The following is a 17,015-nucleotide window of genomic DNA, read 5'->3' on the forward strand; positions in this document are numbered from 1 at the left end:
AGCGCTCTACCCCTGAGCCATAACCCCAGCCCTCTATTAAAACTTTCAATTCAACCCTGTAAATTTGATGTTTTTGTAACAGTTTGTGAGGTTAAACACTGTAAAACCTATGTTTCCTCAATATAACACACTGTAAAAAGTTGTTTTTTTTGTTTTTTTTTTTTTTTTGTGGTACTGGTATTGAACACAGTAGTTCTCAACCACTGATAACATACCCAGGTTGTTTTTTTGATACAGAGCATTGCATTGCTTAACCCCTGAGCCACATCCCCAGCCCTTTTTATATATTGAGACAGGGTCTGACAGAGTTGCTGAGGCTGGCTTTAAACTTCTGATCCTCCTAACTCATCCTCGCAGATTGCTGAGATTACAGGCATGCACCACCACACCCAGGCTTATTTTTTGTTTGGTACTGGGGATTGAAACCAGGGGGTACTTTATCACAGAGCTACATCCTCAGCCTTTTTCTTTAAGACACACTCATATAGGTGCTAGGACTAGCCTTGAACTTGGAACTTCCACGAAATTGCTGGGCTTAAGGCACATGCCACCATGGCTGGCATAGAAAAATTTTTTTTTCCTTTAAATTGTTTTTAGTTGTTGATGGACCTTTATTTGCTTGTTTATATGTGGTGCTGGGAATCGAACACAGTGCCTCACAGGCAAGCACTCTACAGCTGAGCTACAACTCCAGTCCTCCCAAAGGATTTTAATAACTTATCCTGGTCACACCTGAAATTGATCTTCTTGCTTGATCAGAAAACAACAGTTTATACAATGAAAAAAAAATCTGAAATATCACTTTTCTACCTTTTTAAGTGGCTAAATCCCAGATAACATCCTAACCAGGCCTCAATGATGTCAACTATAACCTGATCCTCCACAAAATTCTTTGTCTTGAAATAACATTGGGATTACAGGCTTGAACTTGAACTTCCCCTTGAACTTTTGATCCTCCCATCTCAGCCCCATTACTGGCTGAGATTACACTTATGCCACCAGAATAGGCACCACCCCTTAACTACTTGTTCAAAGGCCTGGGTTGATTCCCCAGTACCACCACCTACCCGCTCCCCCATTCAAAAAAGAAAAAAAAATTTATGGGAGAGACAGGCCAATCGGCCTTTTTTTTTTTTAATTTTTTAAAATTTAATTTTTAGTTCTCGGCAGACACAACATCTTTGTTTGTATGTGATGCTGAGGATCGAACCCGGGCCGCACGCATGCCAGGCGAGCACGCTACCGCTTGAGCCACATCCCCAGCTGGCCAATCGGCTTTTAAACCATACATTTCTTGGGGTGGGGATGTGGCTCAAGCGGTAGCGCGCTCGCCTGCCATGCGTGCGGCCCGGGTTCGATCCTCAGCACCACATACAAAGATGTTGTGTCTGCCGAGAACTTAAATAAATATTTAAAAAAAATAAACCATACATTTCTTAAAATGACATAGTGTGTCAGGAGTTGATGACTTCAATATAATTCAATGGCCATTTTTAACTTCTTTCTATGCATCAAAGTTCGAGGCAGAGGTTCAAAGCCTGCCTCAGCAATGCCAAGGTGCTACCCAAATTCAGTGGGACCCTGTCTAAATAAAAAACAAATACAAAATAGGGCTGGGGATGTAGCCAAGTGCCCAAGTTCAATACTCAGTGCCAAAGGAAAAAAAAAAAAGTTCAAAAACTAAACCATTATATTATGTGGTAGTACTAGGGATGGAACCCAAATACTTCCTTTAGGAAAATGCATCACCACTGAACAACATATCTCCAGTATTTTTTAATCTTTTGGTCTATAGTGGGGATTGAATTCCAGAGGACTCTACCATTGAGCAACCACCCTAGTCCTCCTAATTTCCAGAGGCTGGCCTGGAACTTGGTTCTCCTGCCTCCCCAATCACTGGAATTACAAGTGTGTACCACACACACCCAACACTTTCTTGAATTTTGAGAAGGGTTTACTAAGTTGTCCAGGTAGCTTCAAATCTGTGTGCCTTCAGCCTGAGCCTCCTGAGTAGGTATCATTACAGTTATGCTCAACTGTCCAGTCCCCATCATAGTTATCCATTATAAACTGAATTTTTCAGTGGTTCAACAGTGGATAACTTTAAAAAATCTTAAAACGACAAAAATACATTACTGTCCTAGTTCCCTATAAAGGAATGACAATAAACTTCATAGGACATGGTATAGAAATGGGAGTAAAACTTCAGGAGGGGCTGGGGTTGTGGCTCAGCAGTAGAACACTTGCCTAACACATGAGGGGCCCTGGTTTAAACCTCAGCACCACATAAAAATGAATGAATGGAATAAAAGGTAATGTGTCCTACTATGGTATCAGGAGATTCTTTGGGAGAAAAAAAATATTGAAAGAATGTGTCCCTGCCCCCAAAACACTGGAACCTGTTATTGACTTGAATTTTTTGTTAAATAGAACAGTGAAGATTTGTCCACCAAGATTGACAGACAATAGACAACATAAAAACCAGCCAGGTTGAGGAGAAGGTCTCGGTAAACTAGCTTGTCAATGCTACAATGCTAGGCTTGAGTAATGATGCTGTGAAGGAACTGACAGGGATTGTATACGGGTACGAATTTGCCCAGACTACACATTAAGAATCATTTCACCACTAGAAGTCAAACAAGCTTTTACCCTATTCTTCAGATTCTATTGAAAAATAAAGATTTCTTATGGCCTTTTTAAGAGAATTTTATTTGAGTGGTTCTTACAAAGATTGTTGCAATATGAAAGTCATTTGTTTGATAGAAATATCAAGCTGTCTTGTCAAACACACTGAAGTAACCCAAAAATATATTTCAGAGCTCACAGAGCTTAAAAAGAGCAAAGATTATATGCAACCAGACAAAACCTATTTCTGCATTTCCTATTTCTTGCTGAGACTTCTTTGCCTTACCAGACTCTTGACTAAACATATTCAGGAAATGCAGTGATCATTTTGTTTGGAATCTTAAGACACACCAAAACACATAATATTTACAAAGAAACTTTTACAGATACATTAATTGAAAAGATACCATCAAGAAATATAATTTTGAAATCTCCCTTTCTTGCCAAATGATCAAAATGCAAGATGAGATGCTAGCCAAACAGCCCTTTACCTGGCTCGAATCCCCATACACTAAATGTATATTCCAGAAACCTCTGCTAAACCATGAGTAAAATATCAACATTAGTGAAATGTGAAATGTAACCTGTGTAAAAAGTTAGGCTTCTGAAACATTAAAAACATCATTACATACCTCTCTGCCTTTGTACAGAAAGCACACTTGTTCCCCTAGAGCTATTCCTATAGATCCTCAATGTAATTTTCTACATGAACATTTTAAAAGGCAGAACGAGAACAGCTTTGTATACAGTGGGATTTGCTAGTCAGGGAGAATGAGCACACTGCATTCCTGTTAACATTTTTATTTTTTCAAGGTAACAGGAATTGTATACAAATGACAGTAGACCCTTGCCTCTTTATTTTTATCTAAATAAAAGATAACTCAAGATGAATTCTCAAGAAAAAAAAAAAGCTATGTACATAAGGGACTATATCTTCCTTCATCGTCTACTTGGAACCAGTAGTTGTGTTGCTGTCATAGAATCAGGGAAGAGGTTGTGGTAAGTTGGAAGAGGTACATAGGCTGCTGTTATCATTTTACCTGTTGAAAAAAAAAAAAGGTATTTGTTTAAGTATATTCACATAAGTTTTACAAACTAACAATCACTCAGAATGAAGATGAAACTCACCAGCAAACCACCTGCCATGCAACGCATTGACAGCAGCAATAGCTGCAGCAATTGAGGGGCACTTCACATACACATTGCCCTAAAATGAAAACAATAACACAAAGGTAAAGACATCCCTATAAACAATGTGGACCCGCACAGTTATATGAGGATTTCATGGCAGGCTCTTATTATCACCAGTAACTGATTTATAATAAGACTCTGGTCAACGTTTTGATTATATTGGAGGGTATATTTGGTCACGTTAAAGCTCTTTTCATAAATACCCATTCTAATCGAAGAAAGTGGCCATAAAATACTTTAGAGAGAAATACCTGAGCAGAATTCTTGTCAACGTAAATATGAATGACTCCACCATGTTTATTACATTCTTCAATCACATCATCCTTGATCTCTGTATCCCATCCAACTTCTTCTTCTCTGAAACAAAGTATTAAGTTATATTAGAACTCTATAAAAACAAATGAATACAGAAATATCAGAAGAATTTATAAAACTTTTAAGTTTTTTAAAAGTACTCATGAGATTAATAAAATTAAGTATATACCATTATTCTGGATAATTATAAATTTACCAATTAAAAACTCAATTGTTTAAAACCATAGGGAAAATAAAATTTTAAAATGTAAAACACTGTTTATAACCTAGTCTTTTTTTTTTCTGTAATGAATATTTAAATGATCTGCTGACTATTTTTTTTTCTCGTCTAGTCCATGGTGGAGATCAAATACTGCTAACTCTAGAATCCAGACACACTGGCATACATACGCCTGTCATCCAGTGATTTAGGAGGTTGAGAAAGAAAGAAGGATTGCAAGTTGAAAGCCAGACTCAGCAATTCAGTGAGGCCCTCAGTGACTTAGCAACACCCTTTGTCAAAATAAAACAAAAAAGGGCTGGAATGAAAATTGAACAGAGGGGCTAGGGTTATGGCTTAGCCAAGGAGCACTCCCCTATGAAGTCCAAGGCTCTGCGTTCTATCCTCAGTACCACATAAGAATACATAAATAGGGCTGGGGATGTGGCTCAAGCAGTAGCACGCTTGCCTGGCATGCTTGTGGCCCAGGTTCGATTCTCAGCACCACATACAAACAAAGATGTTGTGTCCGCCGAGAACTAAAATATAAATATTAAAAAATTCTCTCTCTCCCACTCTCTCAGAATAAATAAAGGTATTGTGACCATCTACAACTGAAAAATAAATATTAAAGAAAAGCTGAACAGAAAACTTAGGTTTTTATTGACTTGGTATATTGTAAATATGATTTATAAAAGCACCAAAAATCTGTACTAATAAATGGTATTCTAATACTTAGCTAGTCAAAGGTGAAACGGCACACTCCTGTAACATCAGCAATTGAGGCAAGAGAATCCCAAGCTCTGGCCCAACCTCAGCAATTTAGCAAGAACTTGCTGTCAAAATTAAGAGGGCTCTGTGTATAGCTTGGTGGTACAGTGGTTGACTGGAATGCACAAGGCCATGGGTTTCAAACCCCAGCATCTCCAAGAAAGAAATTTGCTAATTCATGCCCTGCATCCATCAATAGACACTTTAAATTAAATAAATTAAATTAATAAATCAATAGACACTGAAAACTTAAATTTCAAAGTTAAAAGCTAGCGAGAGGGTAAATCCCGAATGTAAACGCAAAGTATAAAATCATTTAGAAGAACATAGGGAAAATCTCCATAGTTTTAATTTATCCTAACCTTACAAATGTAACCATTATAAGGACCACACAAAAAATACCTAAAATTTATATTAAAATATTTAAAAATTTTTATACTTTTTCAATTTAGAATCATATGAAAATGTCCTATATGCTACCTTATAAACTGAATATTACAGTTTTCAAAGAACATTTTTTTTGGGGGGAGGAGGTTGTTCTGGGGATTGAACCCAGGGAGGTAATCACCCTACCAACTGAGCTTTATCCTGGCCCTCAAAGAACACTCTTTGAAACTTGATCAAAGCATACTTACGTTTGAGGGTTAAACATATTAGAGAGTTGGAAACACTGTGTTGCAAGTGGCTGAACAGAGGCAGCTGCAGCTAAAGCTGAAGCTAAAACAGAAAAAAATGGAGAAAAAAAAAAAAAAAACAAAGAGACAAATTACTTTCATGGAAAATGCATGAGAATATCCCTGATAAATAAAACACTATGCGTATCCCAATGTTTAAGGATGTCACTCACTCTGTAGTTACTGCACTAATCTACAACTACAGTCACAAATTATCATCAGATTAACTGTAATGCTTAATAAAATGTAATTTTTTTTACATTGCTTAGAGAATAATGACAATGTTTAATACACATGCAATGTTTTCACCCAAATATTTTCTTCAATCTGTGGTTGGCTGAATCCTGCCTTAGGGAACAACAACAGAAGGCCACTATCCTTTACTTTAGGTGCCAAAAAAATAGGCGACCTACAAATAGACATTCTGCAATTTGTATTATTTTATTTTACTTGAAATTTAAGGGGGATTAGACCCAGGGCACTTTTACCACTAACCTACAACTCAGTCTATTTATTTTTAATAAATACTCTGAGAAGGTGTCTGGCAATGTTGCTTACAACTTCACGACATTGCTGACACTATTCTCAAATTTCTGGCCTTCCTGCTTTTGCCTCCCAAGTACCTGGGTTTACAGGCATGGAACCATGCCCAACTTGGGAGTATTATGTTTATACGGAAAATTAAACTTTTTGTGTGATCTAAATCTCAAAAAAATGGAATCTCAATATAAATAAATCAAGAAAGATGATGAATAAAATACTGGTTCTGCAGAATTGCTGCATTTTATACCAACGTAAAAAATAAAATCCTTTGAAATGCCAATGAAATCTACAACCTTCTAACATACACTTTCTTTGAAATACAAAACCTTAATAACATTAGACTTCAAAAATAAGGCACTTAATATCCAATGAAAATAAATCCTATTAAATCAAAACAAGTATACTTTTATAATATAAAAAAACACAGAAATGAGCGGCATATCTGCAATATCCACACTTAGATTTTTAAAATGAACACTAATATTGAAATTAAAATACATATTTGAAATCTGAAGTTACAACACATTCCAAAATATGTGCTTGTGTGATTTACAAAATTATCAGTAGCAGTTACATAACTCACCGTAATCATATTATCTGACCAAATTTCATTCCAATGCATAAAAAAACAAACAAAGCTAAGGACAGAACAATTCATTAAGAAATTATGGTAATTAAAATGAACAATCATCTGAGAAACTATTAGAAATATACCACTAAATAAAGGTAGTGCTAGGCATAAAATATATCATAAATGATTGTTTCTGGTAGAATTTTCCTTACATGAACAACTGTTATCCTTTTGTAAAGCAATATTTTGTTTATTTTGTTTTGTTTTGCTTTTATTAAACTGGAGATCAAACCCACGGTTTGGCAATTGTTAGGCAAGCACAGACATTGCCACTGAGCAGCACATTAAGCTGCATTTTAAATAAAAAATCTTTGTCCCTTTACATCAACAAATAGTGCTTTCTTCCATAAACTTTGTATTAAATAAAAACAAAAATCCTACAATAACTGTGTCAAATTCTACTGGGGGAAAGTTAAAAATATTAAAGAATATAATCAGGCACAGTAGTGCAAGAATGTAATCTGAGCTACTTGGCTGTCTGATCGAAGAGGATCACTTGGGCTCAGTAGTTCCAGTTCAACCTCAATAACAAACCTCCAAAAAATCTGTAAGCTTTAAGAAAAACTGAAGAACAATCTGAGTAGCTTAAAATATTTTCAAGTATATTTGGAACAACCAGAAGGTGTTCAACAATTGAAGGAGACCAGCATTTTCTGCTTTCACAAATACAATGTGAAAACAAAAATATTAAGAGCATATACTATAGAAACATTGTGGTTCAACCTATATCACATGAAGAATCCAATGAATGAATAGGACAATACTCTATTCTACCTTTTAAAGTATGTAGTTTAATTCTAAACTATCAAGGAACACAATAGATATTATTCATATAAAATCCTATTATCCTTTCCTTGAATAGGATTTTATAAAACAATAGGATATTCTTATGAAAAGATACTAAATTTAAACCGAAAAATGTTCTTGCCTGCCATTTGGCAGATTAACTTGACAATTACAAAAGAAAAAAAGAGAGCGTATACAATACTTTTAATATACATGCAATTTAGATTAAAAAAAAGACCACTCATGACTTTATATGGGCTTACACAAATGAATGACATCAAAATACCATTCTTTAAAATGGTCTTCATTTTTGAAAGACTATTCTACTAAATAGTGGCTAAATAACAATTAACAGAATATTTTGTTTTCTAAAATCTATAAAAGTTCCATTAACACTCAAAACACATAAAAATAAGAGGTTGAATTTTTTTAATTTATTTTTTGGTGGTGCTGAGAATACACTGCTGGCATGCTAGGTCAGCAGTCTACCATAGGACTATACCCTCAGCCCAAGGCTAAAAATACTAATAAGAAAGTTAAAAGTAAAAGCATTCGGGGACATGTATATTTCTCTTATAAATTAGGTAATTGAATTAGATATTCTGAAATACATAGCTTACTATGTATATACCACTGTGCCATTCTGTCAAATTTCAAAATTAGATACAAAATTATACAACGACATGCAACTATGTCTTATTCCATTTAATTTTAACAACAAATACTAATTATAAGCAGTTCAACTCACCTTCAGTCTGTTGGGAAAGTCGTGTTTGCAAATCTATAACAAAAGAGAATTCTACAGCTCAGTGCAGGAACAATGAAGAGCCTCAACTAACAGGGTAAATGTCAGGAAAGCTTTAATAAAAGAGGACTATAACAGCAGGGTTTATTAAAATGAACTTAGTAAAACCTGGCAGCAAAACCTCCTTCCCCATTCCTCATTGACAAGGCTTTGGGGCCTTTATTTTCCCTCTTGCACTAGGAAACTTATTCCTTTCTTCCTATTCCAACTACCTTTCTATACATAGTTCAAATGTGTTCCACTATACTACTCTCTTCAGCTGGAAATAATGGGAAATGGGGAAAGGGGAGCACACCGGTCAGATATTGTGTGAAAAACCCTGATCTTGAGAATTCAATTCCAAGTACTTGGGAAATTATAATATTTTGTTATATCAGTGACTAATACTTTAAAAGGTGGTAATAAAACTGTAAACTCATCAACAGTATAAATCAGAAAGTTGTAAACATATCCAATAATCTCATGTTTCTATAACAAAAATATCAATTTTGGAAAAGACACTTCCAACAATATGAATGTATATTGATTGTGTTTGACAATTTAATACTTAATTGTCAAGGGTAGCAGAGATAATCACAAATTGATTAAAGTGAACAGTTTTCCAGCCTACTATGAGCTACTACTATTATGAGGAATGAAATCTATGGGATTTTATTATAACCAATGAAACACATGGAAAATATAAACATCTAACCATATTAAAAATACATCACAGAATCTTACAAACATTTTTTCACATAAGCATCACCATTTCCCAAGAAAGCCCTTGGGAAGTAAATGACAACAAGTTTGCCTAATTAAAATGCCACATTGCTATAAAGCTACCTTGATGGTAAAAAGAAGCAAAAATACAAATCATCTGAAAGTTTCCTATACTAATTTTCATTAAAATGTGATTGAATTTTGTGGCCCATTATTACCATAGAAGGTTCCTGCTGGCGATAGAAATGACCGGGAAACATGGGCCAAACTTATGGGATCTGCGGCCGAAATTATACTGGGATATATATAATACCTGGGGTCCTAGGTTCTCAAAATTGGCATCTCAGGGAGTTGAATAAATGTTAACTGGAGCTTGTTGAAGGAACTTGAAGACATGATCATAGGAATACTGTCAATAAACCTTAAATAATAACACAAATTTTCGCATAGATATTAGAAATCCATGCTATGGAGTATTTATAAATCTCAAATTCAGTAAGTCATTTTTGAGGCCATTCCTGACATACTAGGAAACAAAGCATGGTTTATAATCATATTTTATCTTAGGACAATTAAGCTACAATAAATGATGAATAATATAATGATAATCCAATCTTGGTTTCAAAGTAACTACTTGGGAGTGGGCTAGTAGCTCAGCAGTCAAGAGATCACCTAGCATGTGGGAGGCTCTGGATCATTCCTCAGCATCATGTTAAAATAAAGGTATTGTGACCAACTAAAACTAAAAAATAAAATATATTTATTTTTAAAAAAAACACATTCCGTTTAGAAATATTCAGCTAAGACTTATTAACTCAGAAAAAAAGCTTACGAGAAGTCTAAAAAAACTATCCTTAAAATCATCTGAATCAACACTAAAAATCATTGAAGAGAGCAGTGGTTATACATCCAAAGATCTACATTGACCTTTACAATTTCAAGTCATCAAAATCAGCCAACCATATAATAAATTACACAGGAAGGCTAAGTGCAGTGGTGTACACCTTTAATCTCATCAGATTGGGAGGTAGATTCAAAAGGATCAAAAATTCAAATCCACCATCAGCAAAAGAGCTTACCTCTAAATAAAATATAAGAACAGAGCTTAGGATGTGAGTCAATGATTAAGAATGCCTGGGTTAAATTCTCAGTACAAAGGAAAAAGAAAACATGCCAGTACAAAAGAAAAACAAACAAACAAAAACATAAGCATGCACCCAGGAAACTGCAAAAATAAAATAGTCATAGTGGGCATACTACGCAACATCAAAACTTATTTTAAAAATCAGCTAAAAATATTTATATAGAAATTTACAATCAGGGTATGACTCGTATTACCACTATAAATTCCATGAAGGTAGGGCACAAAATCTTTGTTACTATCATCTACTAGAATATCTAGGATATAGGTGACAAACATTTTCTAAATAATCAAAGAATGACATGTACAGTAACAAAAGGGGATAGGGTTTAAACCTGAAAACTATCAAATCCTAAGAAAAGTTATATTTCATGAAGAGATGCATTTACAGCAAGTGGCATTCTATGACCATTCAGTCACTATACAAAATTAAATTGGTAATTTACTTATTTATTATTTTGTGGTGCTGAGGATTGAAGCCAGGGCCTTATGCCTTTGAGGCAAGCACTCTACCAAATGACCTATACAATATCCCCAGCCTTTAAATTGGTAATAATCTTAAAAGTAAAAAATAATAATGCACTGAAACAAATGGAATACAGAGAGTTAAGAGAGGCATGCATCAAATACAAAAATGCCCCAAGAGATATGATTTTTCAAAAAGAATACAGTGGCACATTCCTGTAATCCTACTCGCTTGGTATGGTGAAGATTGAAGATGGCAAGTTCTAACCCAGCCTCAGCAATGGCAAGGTGTGAAGCAACTCAGTGAGACCCTGTCTCTAAATAAAATACAAAATGGGGCAGTGATGTTGCTCAGTGATCATGTGACCCTCAGTTCAATGCCTGGTACCAACCACCATCCCACCCCACTCAACCCCTACCCAAGAATACAGTGGCATAATTGTAAGAAACACTAGAGACTAACTACAAATCAGGTTAAAAGGTAAGTCATTTAATTGGGCAGGAGGAACGAAAGAAATTCAAAGGCATATTCTAAAAGTCCTCAAACACTTCTAGCTATCCACCAAGAAGGCAAATAACAAAACAACAAAACACACCTCCCTTAATAATAATAATGCTTCTCCATTAAAAAGATAAGGTTTGTATTGTAACAAAAACCATGAAGCAAAAAACTGTCAGTTCTCCCGTTTCTTCTTCTTTCTCCAAGAATGTTATTCCCCAAATCAAAATCCTACATGATATTAAGAAGGCAATTATCTCATACACTGTTACTTTTGCAATTATTTTAAGTTTAAGGATCTATTGTTTTCACAACTCAAACATTTTTTTTTTTTTAGAGAGAGAATTTTTTTTTTTAATATTTATTTTTTAGTTCTCGGCAGACACAACATCTTCGTTGGTATGTGGTGCTGAGGATCGAACCCGGGTCGCATGCATGCAAGGCGAGCACGCTACCGCTTGAGCCACATCCCCAGCCCACAACTCAAACATTATTGAAAAGAAATGTTTTCATCCTCATTATATCAACTTGTGATTCTCATCAAGAGTGATATATTAACCTATCTAAATTTATATTAATTCCCACTAAAACTTGGGGCATAGATTTCCAATATATCCTGAGAAGTGAATGTTTAGTGGACACAATTCAATCCAAAATGTATACTTCCTTACATGAACTCTAGAAATTTATGCTAAAAGTACTTGATGAATTGAATTCTCAGTTAGTCCTTTTAAATGCAAAAATTTGGCAAATTTTCGAATTAGATGAAAAAAATAAATGATTTCAAATTAGAAAAGATTCAATTCCTACCTGCCACAGCACCAAATGCCAAAGAGCCACTCATTTGTAAAGCCTGCTGGGCTGCTGGTGGAATCTGCAAACCTGTACCTGTAAAAGAATAGATTTACAAGGTAAGTCGTTTAATTTGGCAGGTGGAAAGAAGAGAAATTCAAAGGCACATTCTCTAAATGTCCTCAAACACTTCTAGTTTACTATGCTAAAAACAAGAGAAACAAAGTTTTCTGGATCCATACTAACACTTTCACCTAAGTCAGTAATAAGAAAAGGTATAATACCTAAAACTACACTACAGTACTTAAAGTTTTTCATCAGTACACCTGTAAAAAATTATGACAAACACCATGAGAAACATACCCTCAGCAAGTCTTGCCATTAATTGGAGACGACCAGTTGTTCCCAAGTCAATTCCAGTCCTTTCCAGTTCGTCACTATCCAAAAACGAACTAGCACTAGAAGCATCAGTACGTTCAGTAACATGACCAACTTTCATTGGCCTTCCTGCTAGTTCAAATCCATTAAGTTGTTCCAAAGCTTTTTTGGCACATTCTGAGTCAGAAAACTACAATTGGGGAGGGAAAGGAGAGGAGATTAACAACATTTTATTTATACACATACACATAGCCCTAATAAATATACTCAATAATGACTACCAGGTAGATAGGGAAATAGATTTCAAGATTTAAGTAACAGATCAGACCTTAAAATTATACAAATTAAAATAAAAATTTATTGACAAATAATTTCAATGAAAGAAAAGACATTATTTTACAGTTGGTAATATGGGATATTAATAACAAAATTTGGAAAGTAATTTTTCAAAAACCAAAATGCTTTTTAAAATTTTTTTGACCCGGGCTGGGGATGTGGCTCAAGCGGTAGCATGCTGGCCTGGCATGCGTGCGACCCAGGTTCGATTCTCAGCACCACATACAAAGATGTTGTGTCTGCCGATAAATAATAAATATTAAAATTCTCCCTCTCTCTTTAAAAAAAATTTTTTTTGACCCCTGTGAATTGAACCCAGGGATGCTTTATCACTGAGGTATATCCCTAAGCCTATTTTTAAAATGTTGATAAGATTTTTTTCCATTCATGAAGGAAAACACAATGAGAAATTAAAATGGGGATGTGGCTCAAGCGGTAGCGTGCTCGCCTGGCATGCGCAAAGCACTGGGTTGGATCCTCAGCACCACATACAAATAAAATAAAACTTTAAAAAAAAAAATTTCAGCCAGGCATAAAGATGCTTACGATAATTCCTACGATGCCCCCCAAACAAACACTATAAAGACTAGGGATGTGATCCCAGGGTTTAATTACCTTTAGAAAACAACAATTATGCTTACAGAGATCATAATAATTGTATATGCTAGTTAAATGAAAAGATATCAACCATTTCATACAAATATGCCATGCAAATAATTTATATAATCTAATTTTATATAAATATAACTATACAACAATAGAACATTCATGAATCATTTGGTAAAATTTAAGTCTTCTAGTAAAAATGGTTCTACAGACCAAACTCAATATAATCCTTGTACTTCTAAATTACTGAAATTTTATTACCTAGAATACAATACTCAAATCTGATACAAATTACAGGAAAAAAAATCTGAATATATTCCCTTAACAAAACTCCCATTCAAACCCTGGTACACCCCCCCCCCCCAAAAGATTAATATCAGGCTAAAGGCTGTGTTGCTGAGGCTGGCTTTGAACTCACATTCCTCCTGACTCAGCTCTCATGCTACTGGGATTATAGCATGGGCCACACCCAGGTACAACTTTTTTTTGAAAAATGAAAGAGGTAACCATGCTAATGTTATTAAGGAACACAATGATGGTGTACTACATTTTCCAAATAGCTTTTCTCCTTTCACCAATATATTAAGGTAGAGTTGGACTAAAACAGACATATGAATTTTATTTGGTAGCAGGGATTGAACCCATAGACATGTAACAACTGAGTCACACGCCCAGCATGTCCCCCCCTTTTTAACCTAAGAATATAGTTCAGTGTAGAGCACTTGGCCATCATGTATGAGGCCCTTGGTTATACACCCAGCACCCTACAAACATATGAAAAAGTAGAAGCACATCTGTTCTACATTACTCCAATTAACACTTAATAATCCTATTAGAACTGGGTTATCATGATTAGCCACAATCACTTGTTATAAGGCAAACATATGCTTGGTTGTTAGGTATGTATGCATTTTAAAAAGAATTTTAAGTGAAACAAGATACCATAACAATGTGACACAAGAAAAACAGAATGATATAACAGCTTTCATTAAGATCTGGCTAAGCAAACTGACCACATATTTTTAAAAAATCAGATATAATAATAATAATAATAATAATAGAAAAGCTCCTAATGATGAGATTTATTATACTTAGTAAGTAGTATCATACAAAGAAATAAAAAGGGTTGGTGATAAGTGGAAGAGTACATACATGCCTACCATGCAAGAGACCTGGGGATTAATGGGTGTGGTCAAAAAAGGAAATAAAAAATGAAAAGAAAATGACTACTATTACAAATTTAAGCAATTTGAAAATAGTAACTATATCTACATTCCTGGAGGGGGGAGAATCACACGAATATAGTTCCATTATGCTACTTATTTCAAAAGTCATATGTTAACATGTCAATTACTTACTGTAATAAATCCATAACCCTTAGAGCGACCTGTTTCACTATCCATCATGAGCTGGATACTTTCAATCTAAAAATAAATGTCATAATTATGTAAGTCAACAAGAGAAAAAAAGCATAGTATACATAGACAATTCAAAAAATTCTCCTCCCAATAGAAAAAATTGAAAACTTCTCATAACCCTTAATTGAAAAAAAAAAAAAAAAAAAAAAAAAAAGCAGCTCTAGAAAATTTGTTAAGCAAGAAGGTATACACTGAAGGGTAGAAATAAAATTAAGATTGTCTTCCGTAGTTGGGAGTATTCCTGTGATAGGCACAGCACACAACTTCCAAATTGTAGAGCCTGGGTTTGATTCCCAGTGCCAAGTAAAATAATTGTCTCTTTATTCAGGGGAAAAAAAAAAGTCTAAGGCCTTTCTAAAATTGATCCATACACTCCCAGCAATGTTCTTGTATTTTATTAAGAGATAAGGTCTTACTGAGTTGCTTAGCACCTTGCTTTTGCTGAGGCTGGCTTTGAACTTGAGATCCTCCTACCTGAGCCTCCCAAGGCGTTGGGATTACACCCATGCACCACCATGCCTGCCTACAGACACTTATTTTTTAAAAAAAGTTTCAATAGGCTAAACACTGAATATAGTGATTAGTGGACACCACTTACAATAAGTTAACTTCATGGTTCAACAATTATAACAATTAAACTGTCCCTAAAATCTGCCCATATAAAAAAAAAGGACAAAGAAAAATTCAAATATAATACCTATATTATATTATTTAGTGTTTTGGTCGGTGGTTTCAATCTTTTTGTGTTGTGATAACTGAGCAAAATGTATACTTTGATAGTGGCACTGCTATACTTCCAATAAAGCAACCCCAACAATAACAAGCTTTTTTGAATGATTTTTTAAAAACTTAATAAAGGGATGCTAAATAGTGGTGCGCTGAGAAACAAATTTAAAAACCACATTCAAGGGCTGGGGATGTGGCTCAAGTGGTAGCGCACTCGCCTGGCATGCGTGTGGCCCGGGTTCGATCCTCAGCACCACAAACCAACAAAGATGTTGTGTCCGCCGAGAACTAAAAAATAAATATTAAAAATTCTCTCTCTCTCTCTCTTTAAAAAAAAAAAAAAAAAAAAAAAAAACCACATTCAAATTTGGACGCCATGATGCATGCCTGTAAGCCCAGTGGCTAAGGAATCTGAAACAAGAGGATCACAATTTCATAGCCAGCCTCAGCAATAGCTAAGATCTAAGAAACTCAGTGACACCCTATCTCTAAATAAAATACAAAATAGGTCTGGGGATGTGGCTCAATGGTTGAATGTCCTGAGTCCAAACCCTGGTACAACCCCCCCCAAAAGATTAATATTAGGATAAGGGCGGTGGTGCATGCCTGCAATCCCAGCAACGCACAAATACAAGGACAGCCTTGGCAACATAGAAAGATTAAAAATAAGAAAAATAAAAAGGGTTGCGAAAGTAGCTGTGATAGCCTGTGGGTTCAATCCATAGTACATACTCGCACCCATGGGTTTGTCCATTGTAAGATACTGATTCTGTCAGAAATAATTTAATTACTTAACTTAGTAGTAGAGAAGCTTCTCCACATACCACTAGAATTGTAGTATGGGGGAAAAACCTCCCAAAACAAAATATGGTCTAATTAAAAATGCACAGCATAATCATTTATCCTTAATGATTTTTTAAAAAATTGATTCCCTAGAATAACAAAATCTACATTCAGAAATCATTATGTACTACATATTGGGTAAAGAACTTCTAAAACATCCATTGATGTACTTACTCTTCCAAATGGCTCAAAGATTCCCCGAAGCATATCTTCAGTTATGTTAAAGTGTAATGAGCCCACATAAAGTCTCATAGGTCCTGCACTTCCCTTTTGTAAATTGTTTGCCATTGCTGCAGCTCTGTTTTTTTCTGCCTACAAGAAAAATATGAACAAATCCATAACAAACAGTGCTAATACATCGGGTTGAACAGACAGACATGCTTAATGACAACCACAGCCAAGATTAGAGATACAAATATGCTAAGTAAACAAGTTACAAAAAAAAATCTACAAATCACTTTAGAAAGAAAAAGAAATCAGAAACAGAATGCAGTTTACAGATTACCATAAACTAAGGAAAGAGAAAAGAGATAAAGAATATACTTTCTGTTCAATGTTATGCAACGTTC

General features: G+C 34.9%; 1 protein-coding gene across 4 annotated transcripts in view; it reads right to left on the bottom strand.

Moving 5' to 3' along the window:
• Nucleotides 1-2,695: 2,695 nt before the first annotated feature.
• The window catches only part of Rbm39 (RNA binding motif protein 39), a 32,646-nt gene continuing 18,326 nt past the window's right edge, over nucleotides 2,696-17,015 (bottom strand). For 2 of the 4 annotated variants that reach the window (XM_026383315.2, XM_026383312.2), the window contains 9 exons: nucleotides 16,621-16,758; nucleotides 14,818-14,883; nucleotides 12,503-12,707; nucleotides 12,158-12,235; nucleotides 8,484-8,516; nucleotides 5,737-5,818; nucleotides 4,068-4,173; nucleotides 3,754-3,832; nucleotides 2,696-3,665 (listed from right to left, as the gene is read on the bottom strand). In XM_026383315.2, the coding sequence (XP_026239100.1) occupies nucleotides 3,565-3,665; nucleotides 3,754-3,832; nucleotides 4,068-4,173; nucleotides 5,737-5,818; nucleotides 8,484-8,516; nucleotides 12,158-12,235; nucleotides 12,503-12,707; nucleotides 14,818-14,883; nucleotides 16,621-16,758 (888 nt within the window). In that variant the 3' untranslated portion in view covers nucleotides 2,696-3,564. Of the gene's footprint in view, nucleotides 3,666-3,753; nucleotides 3,833-4,067; nucleotides 4,174-5,736; nucleotides 5,819-8,483; nucleotides 8,535-12,157; nucleotides 12,236-12,502; nucleotides 12,708-14,817; nucleotides 14,884-16,620; nucleotides 16,759-17,015 lie in introns of all 4 variants that reach the window. The other 2 variants (XM_026383313.2, XM_026383311.2) reach the window with 1 other exon arrangement.

Source organism: Urocitellus parryii, chromosome 6 (genome assembly GCF_045843805.1).
Source record: "Urocitellus parryii isolate mUroPar1 chromosome 6, mUroPar1.hap1, whole genome shotgun sequence".
Taxonomy (NCBI): Eukaryota; Metazoa; Chordata; class Mammalia; order Rodentia; family Sciuridae; genus Urocitellus; species Urocitellus parryii.